The 19,732-nt window shown below is 37.3% G+C and overlaps 1 protein-coding gene across 6 annotated transcripts in view; it reads left to right on the top strand.

Moving 5' to 3' along the window:
* The window catches only part of LOC110373270 (AF4/FMR2 family member 1), a 152,185-nt gene that overhangs the window by 113,511 nt on the left and 18,942 nt on the right, over positions 1–19,732 (top strand). The window contains exons 1-2 of one of the 6 annotated variants that reach the window (XM_021330497.3): positions 15,628–15,728; positions 16,418–16,715. The exons of the other annotated variants lie outside the window; for them this stretch is intronic. Of the exons in view, the coding sequence (XP_021186172.2) occupies positions 16,562–16,715 (154 nt within the window). The 5' untranslated portion in view covers positions 15,628–15,728; positions 16,418–16,561. Of the gene's footprint in view, positions 1–15,627; positions 15,729–16,417; positions 16,716–19,732 lie in introns of those variants that run through there. 6 annotated transcript variants of the gene reach the window in all.

Below are 19,732 nucleotides of genomic sequence, written 5' to 3' on the forward strand. Positions count from 1 at the left end.
ACAGTTTTCCGCATCCTCTCGTTTCCCCTAAATTACTTGAATATTTTATGCTTTGCCCCTCTCCCGGTATTTGATTGGAACTCGTGTGAAATGTACCTTTATTCTCTTTCACTTAAAACCTTCCAGTTAAAAGACATTTTCTTTCATAAATATTTACGTGTATTCAGGGAATGCTCGCTAACATTACTCTTATTATTTCCAATCGCTGATACGGAATGTTATGATTACTTTTGATAAACACACGATAAATGCATCGAGCGAGACATCAAACAAACGGATATCCTGTTCTATGTTTAGTAAATAATTATAAAACATTAATTAAAGGGAGCTATTAATGGAATAAACTGTGATATCAATTGAAGAACGTGAGGCAAATAGTTGATTCTGATATGTCATGGATGACTGGGATAACTCACAGTAATGTAAGAGCAAAAAGGTTCTAACGATAAAGTACGGGGTGTGAAGGCACGAAGTTTATATGTTTATAGGGTAAATAACCTCCGCGGCGGAGTCCCACATCCGCCCACTGCTGTGCCTAAAATGCCGGTCCTTTAAAAAAAACCTTATTTTATCCTAGCAACCCGCTAATTGCCTCATAACTTCACCGACTCTCAACAACCAATGAAAACTCGGAAAAAGTAAATTCCACTTCGGTATTTGTTGTGTAAACAAGAGTTGTAAGATTCGGTCTCAGTGTTACTTGTTAACTATAGTGGTAATGCTAAACTCAAACAGTGCTCGTCAACACATCTGTGATGTTAAGTGGAACAATCGATACTAGGCATGCCATTAGGTCGCCCTGAGAACCAAAACATTAAAAAAAATGTTTGGTTAACGAATATCAAAATGAAGTCCAAATAATTAATTATGTATGATATCCACACCCCGATGATGATTAAACATATTTTCCCGCGTAAAACAATATGTACGTGCATTGCAGTTGCACGAGCTTTAAGGTTGACTGCGCCTAAATAAAATGTGGAATGAAATATTAAGAGCCAGTTTACACGTATCGCGCGCACAGATCGCGCGGCAGCGCCACCTGTCGGCGACGTCGATAAATAAATTGTGAAAAAAAGAACATAAAAGTGCACACATGGCCACGTCCTCACGCATACATACACAAGTCCATAAAGCAACACTGCAAGCAAAATATTCGCGCTTGCTAACTGAATAGTAATGAATATGACCGAACCGGACGTAACTGGGATCGTTTCAATGTAATTTCTACTGCCTTGTGTAACTCATTTGCTGTTACACAAGTAATTATTAGTATTTTATGTCCGTGACTTTATAATGACAGGTTTATAAGTCAAATCTCCCGTTAATTGTCGGGTTTTAATTTTGCGCTAGCATTTAATGTTACTTGGAAAGTTGCATTATACTTTCCAGGAATTAATTTAATTATATAAATACGACCACAGAAGTCGAAAATATTAAGAAGAATTTGCCATCATGAAAATTTCAAACCCCATTTAACCATAGCGCACTTTTATTGCTTAATACAAAAAACAAAAACTAGCTTAGCTAACCGCTAACTAAACGCGTTGTATTCTCGAAATGCCATTTTTAGTGTCGGCATTCCTATTATAATGGTTTAAAGTTGAGGTCTCGTTAAATCGTGGCAGTTTTATATTCGTGCCCGTAGAACGAGTGTATGCATCACCTGCCAACTGTGAGCGGTCGCAGCTAGCGAATAGCGACGAAAAGTAAAATAAAAACTGTGCAAAGTGCAGATTAAAATCGTACGGTTCGTAGGTACGTTTGTACGCGAACGATAACGAACTTTTTCACAATAAACAGCTTAGGTTTTTTGAAAAATACATGAAGATTATTCGAAATAAATTCTGAATGTTTCACAACTTTAATTTTGGAATCAGGGTTATATTTATCACACTTTATGAAATGTTAAAACCAAATATTTTTACAGTGGGAGTATTACTTTTAACTAACTTGGATAAGCATCCAAAAAAGCACCGTCATTTTTCCATGAACGTGTCTAAATTACATTTAAAGTCTAGCGTTCTAAAGCCTATATTTTATTCATGCTTATAAGATATCATTGCTAATTGAAAGTCATGTAAAATCGCGTTAGTATTTAATTCAGCTAAATAAAGAAATTACTCGTAATGAATAGAGTTGCACTCTTTGTATAGTTGTTTATCTGTAACAATTGCCCGCAAATGGCGCCACGGTAGTGTTAACTTTAATACGATTTGTTCATAAACTTCCACGGTACACAATTAGAGCTTTTTCGCAGTTTTAAACAATTCACAATGCTGACTAAATATAAAAGTGGAATTTTGTAAATAAACTTTTTGAATTCTTTTTCGCTTATTCAATTGTGCAGCACATTCTCGTGCAGTAAATTCGTTTAGCTAAATGTCCCCGAGGGCCATAGGCTGCTCTATTGATAGTTGAATCGTTTAAATCGTTTCAGCGCACCAGAATCAGCGTTCCTGTCCCTGACACGAACATGGGAGTCAGTTTCGCGGATTAGATTACTCTTTTTTATCCGATGAAAACTGACTCTAAAACTTCCTTTTTTTGTCTGTAAATTGAACCGTACTAAAATAGATTTTACTTTCAGCCAGTAGATTTTTTCCAGTCTATGGGTACCGTACATAGTTTGAACTGTTTTGTTCTCAATGGAAATACCTCCGCTAGAATGTAGAGTATCATTTATCTAGTCAGCTGTTAGTCAATTGAGAACTGGACCCTTAATGGTCACCATAATCGATGCGCTACTTTGAATACGTGGATGTTAGTACGCTGCATGCTCTGTGAACGAACGGTATTAACTTACCTAACTCAGCGTCGCCTAGGATTCCGTCTGACCTTTTAGGTAAACACGTGCCCGACCCTTTTAGTGAGCTAATAACTTTCCTCTACTCTATACAGGCTGGTTCTATACATATACCATTGCGGCACCTTTTGTTCGTATTTCAATCTCCACGGGAGCCTTCCGCCAATTTCCCCCATATCCTCAGCACATCTGGGTGCCGATAACATATTTTATTTTTTTGAATTATTTCCTTATTATTCGGGTCGACTGTATTCGAATTTTCCTATTGCCTCATTACTCTGAAAATAAGTCAATTTCATTCAAACAACGTGCCCAATTCTGTTGCTACACGTGTCATTTTCTATCGAAACGTGTAATCCTGTTTGTACCAAAAAAATGTTAATCCGAATCGTCATACATAATGGTGCATGACGTAAAGGCATTTATTAAAACAAAAGGCGCCAATTTACCAGCCGATTATTCCTTCATCCTCGTTGAATATTCCAATTTAATAACTGAAGCAGCGGACTATTAACTGTAACTCGAGTAATTAAGAGAACAAAATAAAGCAGAGGTAAATTGTCCACGCGCCGCCCACCAGCGCTCCCCCGCGAGTTCGGATCCCTCTCCAAACCGCAATATCCTTGATCGAAGCCAACATTGCAAAACTTCGTTACCGAACTATTAGTATAATGAACATTTGTTTGTAAACGGCAGATTCCTTTGAACAGTGTTACGTAAGCCGTATCGAGCAACTAATATGAGTTGTTGACGACGCATTTACGAGCATCCCGCGTTATTTATTTCTCCTCATAGTACGGAATTACGGATGTTCCGAAACCTCCCATTATCTCAGGACTAAGCTTTGATGTCCCTCCTTTATGAAATAGTTTTTTTTCTGCTCAATATCCACCGTCCTATTTAGGAGTGGCTTAGTCCAAGTCGTACAGAAAATTGCTAAATAAAACTGGTTTTCTTGGAAAATGTAGGTATTGGTGAGATTTTTCTTCGAATCCCAGACGTACTCAACCTTTTCTCGCCGGTGAATGAACAGTGAATGCGAATTCGTGAATATTTTTATAAAATTGTGTCTAAGGTGAATCTTTTTTACCCTATACTGTTTAAAGATAAACTATCCAGTTGTTTGGTGTTCAATTAGTATTTGCTTTCAGTTTTGTAGTCTGCTAGTGACTGAATTAATTAGCGCAGTCATTCACATATAAAACAAAAAGGAAAATAAAACAGTGTTCGGAAAATATAGTAGATAGCTTCACCTTCTAATATAACGTATTCAAGAGAATTGTTTTCCAAGTTTTACGATTGTCGAATCGTAAAACCGTTGCCGTTCGCATCTTCGCGTCCCTCCCTACCCCCTATGAGTTATGTGGAGGGTTCAGTGCTGATAAATAAATCAGTATTTAGGTCATTGAAAAGGTGTAGCTTTTATTGGACGATGTATACGTGTACTCCGCAATAAATAACGGACCATTATGTGATTAAACTCGGCCGAGTTTAATATGACAATGGCGGTCGTTATCTTGTTACATTATGTGCTTATGTCCATTACTTTTTGCTCTGTACATTTTATTGTTTTTTGAACCACACTTTGTATGATGAATAATGTGAGGACTTGTTATTTTACGCCCGCTTTTACGATACATGACTTTTTCTTGCTTCGAACAATTTTATGTTACAGCCTTGAAACAACTTAAATTATTTCAAGGTCTAATAAATATCCAAAGACTCATAATAAAATTCTTAGAAGGTCTTCTATCTAATAATCCTTTTCTCTTAATTGAATGAGTAATTCGTGAATAAATAATCGCTTTCTACGTATCGTCACTATTCCTGAGCGCGAGCAGGTTTCCACGAATAATAGATGAGCGCCAGAGATTGGCGACACCTGAATTGCTGACAAGTCGAACAATCTAATACTAGACATTGAATAATCAACCATATTTATACACTGCAACGTTTTATCGGTCAATCTCCACGTATTTCTTATAAAATGGTAAAATAATTGGCTCTTTCCTCAATAATGTTCAGTGCATTAATCTCACGGGCAATCAAAACAGTGTTCCATGTGAGGCACGCGGCTAACTAACCATAGTACGTAACTATGTACGGGGAATACCGACATGCAGGACTCAACGAGCTCTGTGCTCCAAGTAAACAACTAAATATGTTCGCTAAATAAGAGTTTTCATGTAGTTCGCGACCGAAGTTAGGCGGAGCACTAATGAACGTAACCGGTAATTAAATATTAATCGGTACGCGTAATACTTCAATAATCGATTCCAAGTTATTAGTCGGTAAGTTTATGTTGGAGCTGTCTACTTTATTGAAGTAAGCAACCTTTTAATACTGGGTTTGATTTCAGTAATCAATTGTCTGCGTTGATTGAAAATTTCTTGTAACGAACTTTTTAACTACTTATTCAACGACTCGTATTCTATATAAATTAGATAATATATTTAATTATATAATGTATTTGGTGTAAAAACCACTATTATTATATTAAACTGAAACTGCACAACGCACCGCTATTATATAAAGTATTGTTTTCAATACGAATATTCGCCGGGTCTGCGTGTCTGTTCGCGGTAAAGTCAAAAACTGCGGTTAGGATTTCCATGCAATTTTCACGAATTGATTGTAAGGTTTAGTCATGTAATTATTACACATTCGAAGTCGGATGTATCGCTAGTGAACTATAAAAGACAACACTTCTATTAAATAATATCGGATCATAAAATATGTCATACAGTGACGTAACATCATATTTAAAGCGGCGTACACAGTATTCCTTTCATCGTAACACCATAGAACGTGGCAGTCGTAAAGCAAATGTCATCAATATTAGAATTAATATCACCTACGAGATGTTGCATAAACGACCGCTCCATGTGCAACAGAACATGGAGTATACTGTGAATGGAGAAATCATATGTCAGAGGTAGGTAGCGCTGCAGTTCTAGAACGCAGCATAGTCGTATCTTAGAAGGAAAATGATTTAAACGTCTTCCTTCATAGGGCTTTAATGAAGGGAGAAAATCTTGCGTACCTTATACTAAGTTGTTTTCATTTACTTATACATATTATCCAATTTTGTTCGCACTATTTGCTTGAAGACATGACAGTCGTCAGAAAGTTTTCAGTGTTACATAACGAGGCTTGATTGTTTCACGATTGTTCTTAGTACTCCATTTCATAGTTCCTCCGTGGCTTGTCAGTTTGTAATGTATTTATTCGTGTCTAACTGCCTCGTTGGTCTAGCTGTCGCAAGTGCGGCTGCTGAGCACGAGGTCTCGGGTTCGATTCCCGAGTCGGGCCGAAATCCGAATAATGTACATGCGCCACACTATATGGTAATTTTATAAGATAGATTTGGTCTTTGTTAATGTATGAGAAATCAAGTTTACTGGCTTTTCCCGCGTTTTCGTTGTTTGACTTCTAAAAAGTCAGTAAAGTTGACATTTATAAAAAATTTGCAAAAGATATATCTTATGGATATGACTTCTAAAATATGTGAAATATCTCCCAAAATCTAATAAAACTGAATCGCCAAGATCAATAAAACGCTGTAGGCTTCCTTAAAGAATATTAATAAAACAATAAGTATATCAGAAAGTTTTTGCAAGCATTAAGTTACGTAATATTGCGTCTTGCCGTGTGCGGAATGCGATTTGTGCGCGGTGACAGCGAAGCCTGACTGATAACATCTAAGTTACGACGTTTTACTCATTACTCTTGTTTTTATTGTTTTGAAATTCCACACTTTATGATTGGTTGGCTTTGGAATTTAAGGCAACCGTTCAAGGAGATTTTAGTTAGTGTAAACTTCAGTAATACAAAGTTTTAAAACCTAAGCATTGTGTTGCTATTTTTCGGGATGATTCGATTTTCCTTTGTTTAAAAAATATATTCTACCACTTTTTGATTGAAACTATGATTTCTCTTTGATGCATATTCCATAGTTATGACGTTAGAGATTGTAACTTACCCTGATTGATTGTTCCCAAATGTAAACGAAGACTAATGAATTTTGTAAGTTCTTTAAATTTTTTCGTCGTCTCAAGGAACTAATCAACTAGTGTTAGATTATACTCACGGCTTCAGCCTCAAGTTTTATTATGTAAAGTTTGAAACTCCCACAAGTTACTCGCACTCAGCTAGCGGAGTGTTGAACTTAAGAATTTTCTATCGCTTCATCGGTATTTTATTGCACTTGAATATTAAACGCGGTACACGGTTCCAACGAATTTTATTTTAAAGCTACTATTTTGGGAAGAATTTACTGTTCCTGCTACATTTCACATAATACAAACTTGTAGAAGAACATTTGAATTTAAAAGTAGACTCAAACAGGTCACAAAAACATAGTGAGAAACACAGTAATTATGAATTCCAGATGAGTATGGAAGTTAGAACATTGCCAAGTGTTGACGATAATCTAGGGTGATTAAGAAACCCTGGTCTACAAAGTGCAGTTGAAAGGACTTAGCGTGACTATTGCGCGTTCTCGTTCAACAATGCGAGAACTCACTTTATAACTGTTTAAAAGTTAGAATTTTTGATTTGCAAACTATTGTTACGCGACGATATTGAATTCTGTGGTGAAACTTAAACTGCAGTGGACTCCTTGAATCTTACTTTTCAACTAGCTAAATCTGAACGTTCATACTTTCTGATAAATCGATGTTATCATTGACTGTAATGCTTGAACACATCGTCGTATTCGACAGCTTAGTTGTACGTGACGCCTTAAGCATGAAGATATGTGCTATCAGTATTCTTTCCGCTAATCAGCACTTCATATAAAATCATATCTTAGTTGTTAAATTGATAATTTCCGTTAATTGCTTTTGGTCAATACAGCTTTCGCTTGTTATAATTTTTCGTTAAATTTTTTGTTTATATTAATTTGATATTCAGCAAGATAAACACTCTGAACGCGATTTTTAAAAGGTGTGTTGCTCAAAAATCTTTTTTCAATATTTTGCGAGCATAAATCTGTTTTATCAACTTTTTGGGAAGAGTGATGAATGATATAAGCGCTTCGGACTGCTCGCTGAATCAATTTAGAATTCGGTCGTACTCGCAGCGCGGGTTTCATTGGCGGCTGTTTACCAATATCTGGCGGATTCTAGAACAGGGATTTACTTCGCTATCTGCTTCCGTGCCCCGGATCCAGATATGACGAGATACGAATACAATTTGTGTTCGCATAGGTAACGTATGAGCAACGGATTTCTGGATACCGTTATTTATTGCGTACATATTGAAATTGTTGCATCTGTTGCTCGATTTGCGTTTCTAAATGGTTTATAATTTGTATGAATTATAGATGATAGAAAGGACTGAATATTATTTTCTTCTGAGAAATCTACATTGTACTGCAATATGTGTCAGTACTCAGTAGTGCATCAAAAGCTTATGAGCAGATCTACATTCTATATTTTCATTAGATCCAACTTCAACAGTTATTTATTGTTAAAAAAGTTTTAAAATCAATGGAGACGCCTTACCGAACGGAGCGAACTTTTCACTCGTCGAGGCTCTCGCTAAAAAGGCGCCAATCCTCGACTGGATCCGTTCGTTTCCAAGACATTTAAACGGACGTTTTATTTATTCAATAACAAAGTTGTCTTATCTTCTGTAAGTTTTAATTAACGCGTGCAGTTTGCGGCAGCAGTTGGAGCTTCTTTGCCAGTTCATGAGCGTGTTATTATTATTGATATCCCTACTTATCATAACAGCATTAAAATAAAAATTCTACGGTTAAAGTTTATATTTGCGCCGGCTTGAATTAACATCTGCAACGTTGTTTGCATATTTAAACAACTTGAAATGAGTATTTGTTTTAAAATACAACTCTTTAAGTGGTAGAAAATATTGTGACGTTTTGTACGTGCAACGAATTTTAGTTTTTGCATCTGAACTTTGATAGTTTGGACTGTAGACTGCTGATGTTGGGCTGAATTTTCAATATCATCATGAATGACATTCCCTCATACATAGTCTCATTTACGTGATTAGTAAAATAGGGAGTTCTTTACCTACACCTATACTCATCCCCATAATAAAAAGTTGCGTTGTGTATCATAACTAAACAAAAAAACCGCTAGCGACATATAACAGAAATAAGACACATTGGATCCACATACCAAAATCGCAGACGAAATCTTAAGTCTGACTCGTGGAAAATTGAGAAGTAAAAAGAAAAGTATGGTTGCTAACCGACTCCGATACACTCGTTTGACATTTCAGCAAGTCGTAGTATCGAGACGCGCCGACGGGATATTGAAGGATTCCCCTATCTCGGAGAAAAATCTATAAATGAAATCCCACCCAAAACAAAAATGTGAAAGACTGCCAAGTTCGATAATATGGGAATGCTTCGCCTATAAAAGAAGTGAGATCTGAATAAGTACCAAGTTCCATACACATACCTCAGTTAAAAATAGTTACTTTTTAATGATGTTACTTGACAAGTTTTCATACACCTTGTTATAAACCTACTAAACGCAATGAATCAAGTATTTAATTTTCTATTAAAACTTGCCAAGTAATCATCATTAAAAAGTAACTATTTTTAACTGAGGTATGTGTATCGAACTTGGTACTTATTCAGATCTCACTTCTTTTATAGGCGAAGCATTCCCATATTATCGAACTTGGCAGTCTTTCACATTTTTGTTTTGGGTGGGATTTCATTTATTTTTGTAAGGTTGTTTATTTTATTTTTTTCTTATGATGAAGTTAGTTAAAGAAATGTCTCCTTTATACTATCTTTTAGATTTTTTAATATGCACTATGTTTCTTACAAAGAAATGAACTAGATTAACTATGACTAGATTTACCAACTGACTGACATGACATGTTATCATATATTATGTTCGTGGATCAAAGTTACACATTCGTTATTTTCGAAAGTGATTCACACTTGGCCGTTTTCAGATTTTACTTTACTTTGACTAAATACAAACCTTTGTACCATTCGAAGATATATTATATAAATATAGATAAATTTAGTTCGTTTTAGTTCCTTAGGGGTATAAATTTACACTGAGTATTTTACGCCATCGATATTTTGAAACCGACTCACACTTGGCCATTTTCAGATTTTTCCCTTTACCTTGACATAAAGACCTACCTCCATGCCAAATTTCAAGTCAATACGACCATTGGAAGTGGTCTAGGTTTTTGATGAGTGAGTGAGTCAGTCAGTGAGTGTATAGTAAAAATAGCGATTTTCTGACGTCAATATCTCAAGACCTACAATAGGTATATTAATGAAATTTTGTATTTTAGATAAGTGAGGGGGTCTCAACAGATACTAGAAATTTGATAGGCGTAAATAAAATAGATTTTGAGTTACAGGGGGGTCGAATTTGGCCCGAAATGGTTCGTGTAATATAACCCACGGCCGGTGTGTCGCCTTTTTTGCTCGAACTTGGCGGACACACTGCCGTGTGTCTAGATTACTTGTCGATAAGCGATATAAGATTGTATAAAGATTAAAGATACAAGTTGACTTATTTTTTATTTCACTCGAAGGAGTAATGTTTCATTTCGATCGGTGAGCGAAATAAATCGTGTATCCGATATGCCAATTTAATCTAAGGGCGCCATCTATCGTCGGCATAGGTAGGTCGGCGGGTGGGTGGCGCGGGGCGGCCACCCCCGGCGCGTGACGTCCCGTACTACGCTACTACGTTATACGACAACGTAGCTACAGCTATTTCGAGAGCAGACACTAGTTTACTACAGATAGCACTACTACTAGCGTATTGATGTGCACCGATTTAGATTATATTGCATGCCGCAGCATCAGCCGCACCGGTCAATGGAAAATACACAATATTTCAACAGAGGCGGCAAGTCGCGCCTCGTTCAAAAGTATGTTCTAGCTCCATGCTCTAACGAAGTGTAAACGGTAGATTTGTAATAATATCGTTTAATCCTTCCGAAGATAAATGATTATTCCCTACGCTAATTCAAGGCTCGCTCGTTCTGTCTGTCAAAGCGTTTATGAACAGTTTGAACCTTGTTATAGAGCACGTTTAAGTCTCCGCTAGAATTAAACAAACGACAATTTGAATTTTTGTTTCGTTTGAAGTGGTTTGTTAAACAAAGGAGGTTGATTAGTGATGTTCTTACCCGAATTCCCAATTTATCTGTTTGTTTATGGAGGGCTGATGTACTATGAAAATAAAGTGGTACGGTTTACATGTACCAAGTGAACTGTTCAATAAATAAGGTGGAAACGAATGCCCCACACTGCGTGAGTCATTTCAGCGAATCTTACGGAACAAAGGGACTGAAGAGGCGAGTTCCGGAAGGTGTATGGCACGGTACAATGTTATGTTTTATACGCGGGAGACTCGGTGATAAAACGCCTATCGTAATGTAGGTGGCGAGTGATAACCACGGCTTCTCGACAGTTTAACACACTCTTAGATTTTTAGTGAAGATGTACCGTGAAGAGCATTATCATGCAAACGTTAAAGTGCCTTGTATAGGACACCCACACGGAAATGCATTTACTGATATTTATTGTACAACTATGTGTCTAGATGCGACCGACGACTTTTATTTGAACAAAACTGGATTAGGAAGTACGGGCGCTTGCAGTCGTTATTCCTGAAGTTTATTTTATTTATTGGATGATGATACACGTTATTTATAACACTCAGAGAGAATGTCTTAAACACTAGACTATAAATATAGAATCTAGGACGACGAGAGTCTGAATTGTGAGTGTTGTGACCTGTATTCCTGATTTCTAAATGTAAACAGTAATTTTGGGTCAGGAATAGATTAAATTCAGAACTTTTGTTTGACTTATATTTGAAGTTTCATATTCAAAATCCGTCAAAATATTTATAGATGCTGTATTAAATGATGATTGAAACAGAAAATAAAATACCAGCCTACCAAGACAAAGAAATAGTAATACAAGTCTTAAACCTTAGTTCTAGCCTAGCCCAGCAAGTTTATGATAAACAGCTGACACACATCCAACTAGAAGACATTTAAAACAAAGAGATATGAGACGTACGTGTAATCGTATTGCGATCGTAGGGGCGCCGAGCGGGACGCGCATTAAAATGCAGCGCGCGTATACGTACCGTGCCCCCAACCACAGGCTTCCTCTCAGTTCCACGGGCTCCATCACTCTGTTACGCAATGTCCACACACAAACGCTTATAGATTTTATCTACGCGTGTAATACTCTGCCGTGTACTCAGGATACTGCTCTAAGCGCTTAATTTGCCCTTTTGGGCCAATGCACCTTTCTGCAGTTTTTAGTTTGAGGTAGTCATGTTGCTCTTCTATCTTCATATTTATAAAAGTTTTCGTCTCTATTTCAAAAATGTTGCAACAAAGACGCTCTTGCTCTGATTTAGTTCCTTGAATATTTAAACAACGATCCAACTGTTTGAGTTCATTCAGTAATAATGTCAACAAAGAATACGAGATGGAGCGAGCGGCGAACCGCCGAGCACCTCATGGCAAATTCACTGCAATCAAAACTATAAACAATCTCGTGCCGTGCATCGATACACAATCTCTGTAAGCCCCAATACGAGAGACGACTTACATCCTCCACGACCTCCACCCAGAAATAAAATGTCTCAACTACACGTTTATCTAGGAATCAATATACACCCTATTGTCTTCAACCAGAAGGGCCCACAGAGCCTCGCAAAACAAGACCATGTATAAACATTGCGGTCCCGATCAAAATTGAACTCTACAGTATCGTAGTCAAGTTATATTCCACATTAAAAAGGTGGCGGCTGTTGCGAAATATTTCCCGACTTAATACCGGATGAAATAATGGCGTCTGAAAGCTGAAGGCGAGGCGTCGCACTTTCCGCTTCCCGGTCGAGAGCAAATTTTTTTTTCTTCCAGTTTGTCACTGCTCCACTCTTTAGGTGATTTCTGGCGAGTCTTTAAACGCTTGCGGTTTAGAACATGCCATAGATGGAATTTTAAAATGCTCTGCTCAAATTGATTCGTGCATTCAGGTTTAAAATTCTGTTTATGCAGACATTGCTAATAACTTCTTTACGTATGTGTACCTACCGATTATGACGTAAAGGTAAATGAATGTCACCGTCGCGACATACATGTATCAGTACATTTGAATCACATTTTTACTTAGTGTTTACGTAAACATAGCGCGCTATTGTTTGTGCCGCGGTCGATCAAACCGTGTCTTGTATTGATTATTCCCGTGATTTATTGCCTCTTGATCCAAAAAGGGCTTTGTTTGAAGTTTTTGGAGGAATTTTCGGACCGAAGGCTCGTTTTAATTTACACGTGGCCGAGTTAGGAAGCCATCTCCCAAGTTTAATCCTGATCGATGTCCAACGTCGCCGCGCCGCCGTCTCACAACCCTTTTCTCACGGTGTACCGTACGACGGAACGTATTTAAAACAGCTATAAATTATATAATTTGCGCTAGGGCGGGTGACGTCCACGTTCACAGTGACCTTGCACCAACCCTTGGTAAACACCGGACGAGGGGCGCAAGGTGAATTTGCGTTACACAATAGTACCAACTGAACAACACATAGTTGTAGCCTATAAACAATTAACATCCTTACTCGTTCGTATTACTACCATTAAACTATTGAAGGGGAATAGTGTTAGCCGACCGATTCGAGAGGCGCTAAAGTGTAGCGAGTTCAGTGGCGAACTGCGCTTATCTTATTTTGCAGAGTTTGTACGAGGGTCAGTGCCAATGTGGCCGAGTTAGATATGCATATGAATTAGAGCCCGACGCTTGGTCGAAGCGATCCGTTTAATTTTCCAGCTTGATATTAATTTTAGGGTAGTGATTTCGCCGCTGTATTCATGTTGGTACAACCCCTGTATTGTTGATGAGCGTTGATGATAATGTGGATCACTTTGTTAATAAATTGTTGTAATAATTCATCAGGTGGAGCTCGGTTGCGGTGTTTATTTCGTGCTGAACAAAGTTCATCATTTTTATGTTTGCGCTGTCACTGAGGTTTTAGGATTTACGATAAGAGAGCTACAATGTTGACCATCATTATTCAGTTTATCAACGGAAATGATGTCACGCGGTCCACGCGGTCCACTGGCGAGCAAGTAGCCAGTCTGCCAATTAATTGAATGCAGCTTGGATTATGCGAGTGCGAGACGCCGGTATCTTAAAATAATTGCACGGCACACTCGCGCTGGCTAGTTTGCATTAGCTTTAATTGATTGCTTCAATTATACTTGACGGGGCTTTAACTCGACATTTTTCATGTCTTAATTTGTTCGTAATTAATTACGAAAACGTTCAATCAAAAAGGTTGAGCGTCAGATTCAGGAGCGGCAGTAACCCCGTAACAAAAGTTTTGAGGCGGTCGCGCGGCCGGCCTCGTGCCCGCTATTTCGTAAAATGGTACACTTAATCTGATCCGTATTTAGATATTTATGTACATTGGAAGCCTTTAAACTGCTCTCTTTCTCGTTAGTTGCTCTCCGAGTTTACCGCTAAACTGCTTGAGATTTTCATATCTCCTTTTTTTATACGAACAAATTAGAGTTTTTATTGTATTTAATTTGTCACTTAAATGAGCTGTTAGTATCTATTGCGTCATATTTACATTGGTGCTCAATTATTAGCAAACTTATGGGAGTACGTCATGTCACGGAAAATCTGTATCAAAACAAACGTAATTTAGATGTAATATGTGTTAAATATTGCGTCACTGAGTTTTTCCGAGATAATGTTTTACATCGTGACATTATAAAGATTGGCACGACCAGGCGATGTGGCATTAGGAATATGGAATAATAGGATATTTGACAGCGACCGTTGACCTTGTACCTAAGGGCTCGAGAATCTTTTGTCTTCCTTTCGCAGTTCGCTCCCTGGCTTTGTATTGTCGCTCGTTCTGAGGCTTCCGTGTAATAAAAACGGCCTTTTCCCTAATTATGCAACACTTTGATGCTGAAATTTCTGTCTACCTATTTCATTGCTTCAAAAATTTAAATTTTGGGTGATTTCATTTCAAATTACCTGGTTTTATTTATCGTTGTGATAATCAGTATACACTTGCGTTTTATATAAATAAGCATCAAGTTATTAAATTGTATAAATAAAGCCAAGCCAACAGGAATTAATTAATAGAATAAGTAAACTAACATAATAATACGTAATTGGCCCTACAGAGTTTCTCAGAAAGTTTTCCTCACAACCACAAACAAACGCAAGAAAACGTGTAACGACCGACATGTTAAAAGTTTATTTCACTAGTTATTTTGCTAGTCGGAGAGCAAGTAGGATAGCTTAAATACTTGTCGGGTACGGAAATAGATGGGGTTTGTCTGTCCATGCACGTATTCTACATGTATGTGTGCACGTATGTCTGTGTGTGTGACCGCTGTCGATGCGTTAAACGCCTTTTCTCTGGATGAAATATTTATAACGCTCGTCGCGACGCGCCGACACATTATCACCTCGCATTGTCGGGGATTTCCACAATAATGTCGCAATGTTGAGTTAAACGATAATGTCATGATAGGTACCTACATTAGTTCATATGAATCAATTACTTTTATTCCTCTCATTCGTCACATCATAAATGAAACACCAACTTAACTCAAATTAAAACGTAGCCATAAGTGATTAACAACTTACTTTGCATACAAAGTAACCATAATCAAATGATTAATCTCCAAAATGAATGTTCCACCATGTCGTCACATACAGTTAATTATATCAATTAACGGGCCATGTCCTTACTATTCTAACGCCGTATGCACAATAGTGCAACGAATGACGCGCGTCCGAAACCCGCGCGGTCAGTACACTCGCGTGCGTCGGTGCGTCGCGACGTCCCGAGGCGAGTACCCACGTGCCGCGCACACTAAAATAAATAAACGCGTCGCGTGCTCCATCCACCATACACCGGTAGCCTTATCTCACTTATCTACACCATCCATTATGCTTCAGCGATTATAAGTCATCCAGTAATTGACGATATACTAGTACTAGTACATGATCTCGTTGTCCGAAAGTCGCTCGTCGCAGTGTCGGCTTGTTCTCAGACGAAATCGATGAAATGCAAACATGTTGATGTGCGAATAATCAAACCCCGATTCAACCACCCTCGTACGCTGCGAGTAATAATAGCGAGGGGCGCGGGTGGCCGTGCACCCGCTCACGTACACCGTGCATGCATGCACTTAGCCAATTCCAATTGGGTTATTCGCCATTCCCATTGATCTGGAAGTTTCATACATCAAAAATATTGAAAGCCGTGTCGTATCTCGTTTCGGCGCCGTTGCCCTGTGCACCTGATTCATTTTAAAAGTACTCATTCAAATAGAGTCGGCTGGCTTTGCAGAAATTTGGAAACGAAAAAAACATCCATTTAAATTCTAAAAGACTTCATTAGGCAAATTGAGTTTTCTCATTTTCATTCATAGTTTTGTTTTAATCAGCAAAATATATGAAGTGCGTAGTTCTAATTCCTAAACAAATTCATAGAAAGTCGCTGCGACTAGTCGCGCGATTGGTAGAGCAACTAGTCGCAGAGCTTATTTAGTCAATAGAGGGGAAGCAGGGCCTCCTTTGTCACCACCTGTCCGTTGTAATAGCTTTCGGAAGACGCAACGCAGTCGCAACCGGCGTGCGGCGCGAGCGCATCTGTCCTGGTTTCGCGCCAAAACAACATGTGTTTGTGATAGTACATTTAAAACAATGAACAGTGAATAAAGCATGTAGTGTGCGATTGTACCTCGATGTGTGTAGTTGATTCAGTGCTTTGTGATAAAGGAAAATGTGACACAATGTTGGGATTGCTTACTTCGGATTTCGGTTACCAGAACCGATTGACTCTGCTGCAGCAGCTAATCGAGTGCGGAGATGTACTGTTGGGCCGCGAATTGGTTTACGGTACGTTTTTATTGTTCGTCGATGACGTCATCAGACGTTTAGCAGCAATTTATAGAGATAATCACGCACGCTCGCTGCACCTATCATTGATATTTATTTATCATTTCAAGTGGTCGCTTCTCTATGATAAGTTATAGGGGTATCAATAAATTATCGTGGATAGGCACTTCATTGAGTTCGTTTATCAGAAAATGTTCTAGCTATGAGCAATGATTGAAAGCTTTGAAACGTTATCAAAGAACTGTCCTATTTCCCTGAAGACCACAATTTCTGGTTCAGTAAGTTATTATGTAGTTACACTACTGTATATTTACCACCATGTAGTATTGTTTAGTTTCTCTTGCTCTTGCAATGCGAACGAAAGTACTACTTTGTTGCAACAAGTATTTGTTTTGTAAATCAAATCTTTGTTTTTAATTTTAACAATAATTTGTTCGTGAAACGTATTTCCTTTATGTACCTAGCATGTGAATGTGATTTTTACTTCTCTCCTTATAAGAAAGAAAGTCTTACCTATAGATTTGTTTGGGTTAGTTTTTTACCTTTGTGTTTTATTTAAATTAAGCTACCAGCTAACCAGTCTGTTGGTGCTCCCATGCAAAAAACGACTAAGTATATAGTTCTAAGAACCGTCTCATATTATATGCAGAATTGGAACTGCGATAATAATGCGGCACAACGTTTGACGCGGCTGTGCGCACGCGTCGTTCGTATCAATTCATTATTTATTGTCGCATTGTCCTCACATATTGCCTTTCTGCTTTAATTAACTTCCATTTACCTGCTCCCGACTAAAGATTTATTCAGTTTCAAATATTAGGTAAAACATTTTGCGATACTAATGTTTTTTTCCTCGTTAATTGAGTTTGGGAAAATTCGAACCTATGTGTCTGTCTGTCTGACAGAAACACCGTCGAACGGATATGAACCGATTTGGATATCGTTTTCCGTTTCAAATATTAAAATGGCAACACGTGATACCTTTGTTTATCCTCAAATAAGAGGCAAATTAGGAAGTATATAAGGAAATTAGAAGTAATTATGTTTCTGAGAAGACCAACTCACTTGATTTGTCTTATGTCTTTTACACGTGGCAAAGAAAATAAGGTTTTCTTTCCTTGTAAAGTAAATAGTTATATCCACTTACGGAACGATACATATATAATTAGAGACCATAATATTTATGAATCAATAAAGTACTACATCACATCCTTCCATTACAATAGTGGTTAAAAATAGCAGTAAATGCAACAATAAATTGATATTTATTGTTTAAAACGCAACACAATTAATAGTTAACAGTTTTTGTCGGTTATAAATTGCACATGTGCGGGCTATTTGTAGTGCGTTCTGTGGCGCTTTGACCAACAACGTTAATTAAAATGTTCATGTTTCTGTTTAACGAAATAGCAAAATTATTTAAAAGTTATTCAAGGTGGACTTGGGATCGAAAATCTTCTTCCCAGTTTGAAAGAAAATAAAGGAAAACCATTTACTTACAAAATATCACAACTAATCAATGCATAGTTAGACAAGGCATACTTATAAGAGTTTCATATCATCATTCAGAAACCAGAAGTTCCCGGTAAATTTTTACATGGTATAATAAAACATCTGGAAAAGTTCAGTTTGGATTAAATAACCGTAATGTTATGTAGAATGATTGAACTAAAACCACCTGTATCATGGTATTAACGTTATTTTTTAACTGTCCGAACAATAGCCACCTGTCTTGCAGGGTGGGGTGGGTTAATTATCATAGCACGCCCTCACCCTCCCCCGAGGATTTCTGTCTTCCAAGTCCTTTTGTAAACTAAGTTCGAATGCCAAAACTTAGTATTATTATGAACAATAAGACGCTTAAAACGTACCTAATTGTCGATCAGAAACAACAAGAAAAATGCTCTTGTGCTTATTACAAATCCATTTCCAATAAGGGACAATTTAACATATGTCATTGATATGAAACTGAAAAGCCTGATTCGCTTTTCAAATAAATACTAAAGTGCGAAATGCCAATACTGTCAACAGTGTTGTTAAACGCGAAATACGCTGTACCTGTCACTCTGACTAGAAGCGGCTTCAATTAAATCAATGTAACATTTCATGCAGTGCAGCTTTTTCACTTCACTGCAGTGTAAATTATGTTGACAAACATTCGTCCGTTTAGCGGACACAATTTAGTGGCACTTCCGATTTTTATTATTCCATGTTCGAGCAAATGATATATGGGACAGTAGCGTTTTATCTTTAAAACTTAGCTCTATAAAAATACAACAGACGCGTTTACGGGTTTCCTTTTAAAATGTTCAATTTTCAGAACATCACAATTGCTTAGAAAAGAAATAAGTATAAATGCCAGCATTATTTTTGTGTTGTATTTTGTAACTAATTGGTTACAGTAAACAATGACACCGAAGGGCCGGCCTGTTAATATTTCACCCCTTTTTTTGCGCAACTTAGTACAATTTCTAAAGACGCAACATTTCTTCCGTTGTTTTTTTTTTACAGAAAATGTAAATGCTTCTCTTTTTGTTTTTGCAACCAGTATTTGTTTATTTTGGAGTTTATTGTCTTTTATTTTAAAATATACGATCCTGGTTTTGATTTATGCGGTTTATTGGTTTACTTTAAAGTAACGGTAGTTATTTGTTGACAGTGGAAGACTAAACAATCAGTTTTATAACAGTCAGAGACAAAAGTTACAGATGGAGTGAATGTGACATTTCTTGTACATTGAGTGTTCAAAAAATAGCACTTAAAAATTTGCGATAAAACGGTATGACGTAGTGTTATTTATAAATTAAAAGCTCTGTTTAAAGATTTGTCATTTCCATCATTATAAATAGTTCAGTAAGTTTCGAAATCCTTTTTTCCTAGAATACTTTTTCTTAGTAAGTTCCGTAATATTTTCTATAAATGTTAAAAATAAACGAAGTATCCTGTAACAGCCTATATTTAGCGCACCTTAAGCTCTATTATGACACGGAAATGCTTCCATTAATAACGATTTAATT

The sequence above is a fragment of the Helicoverpa armigera genome, chromosome 19 (genome assembly GCF_030705265.1).
Source record: "Helicoverpa armigera isolate CAAS_96S chromosome 19, ASM3070526v1, whole genome shotgun sequence".
NCBI lineage: Eukaryota > Metazoa > Arthropoda > Insecta > Lepidoptera > Noctuidae > Helicoverpa > Helicoverpa armigera.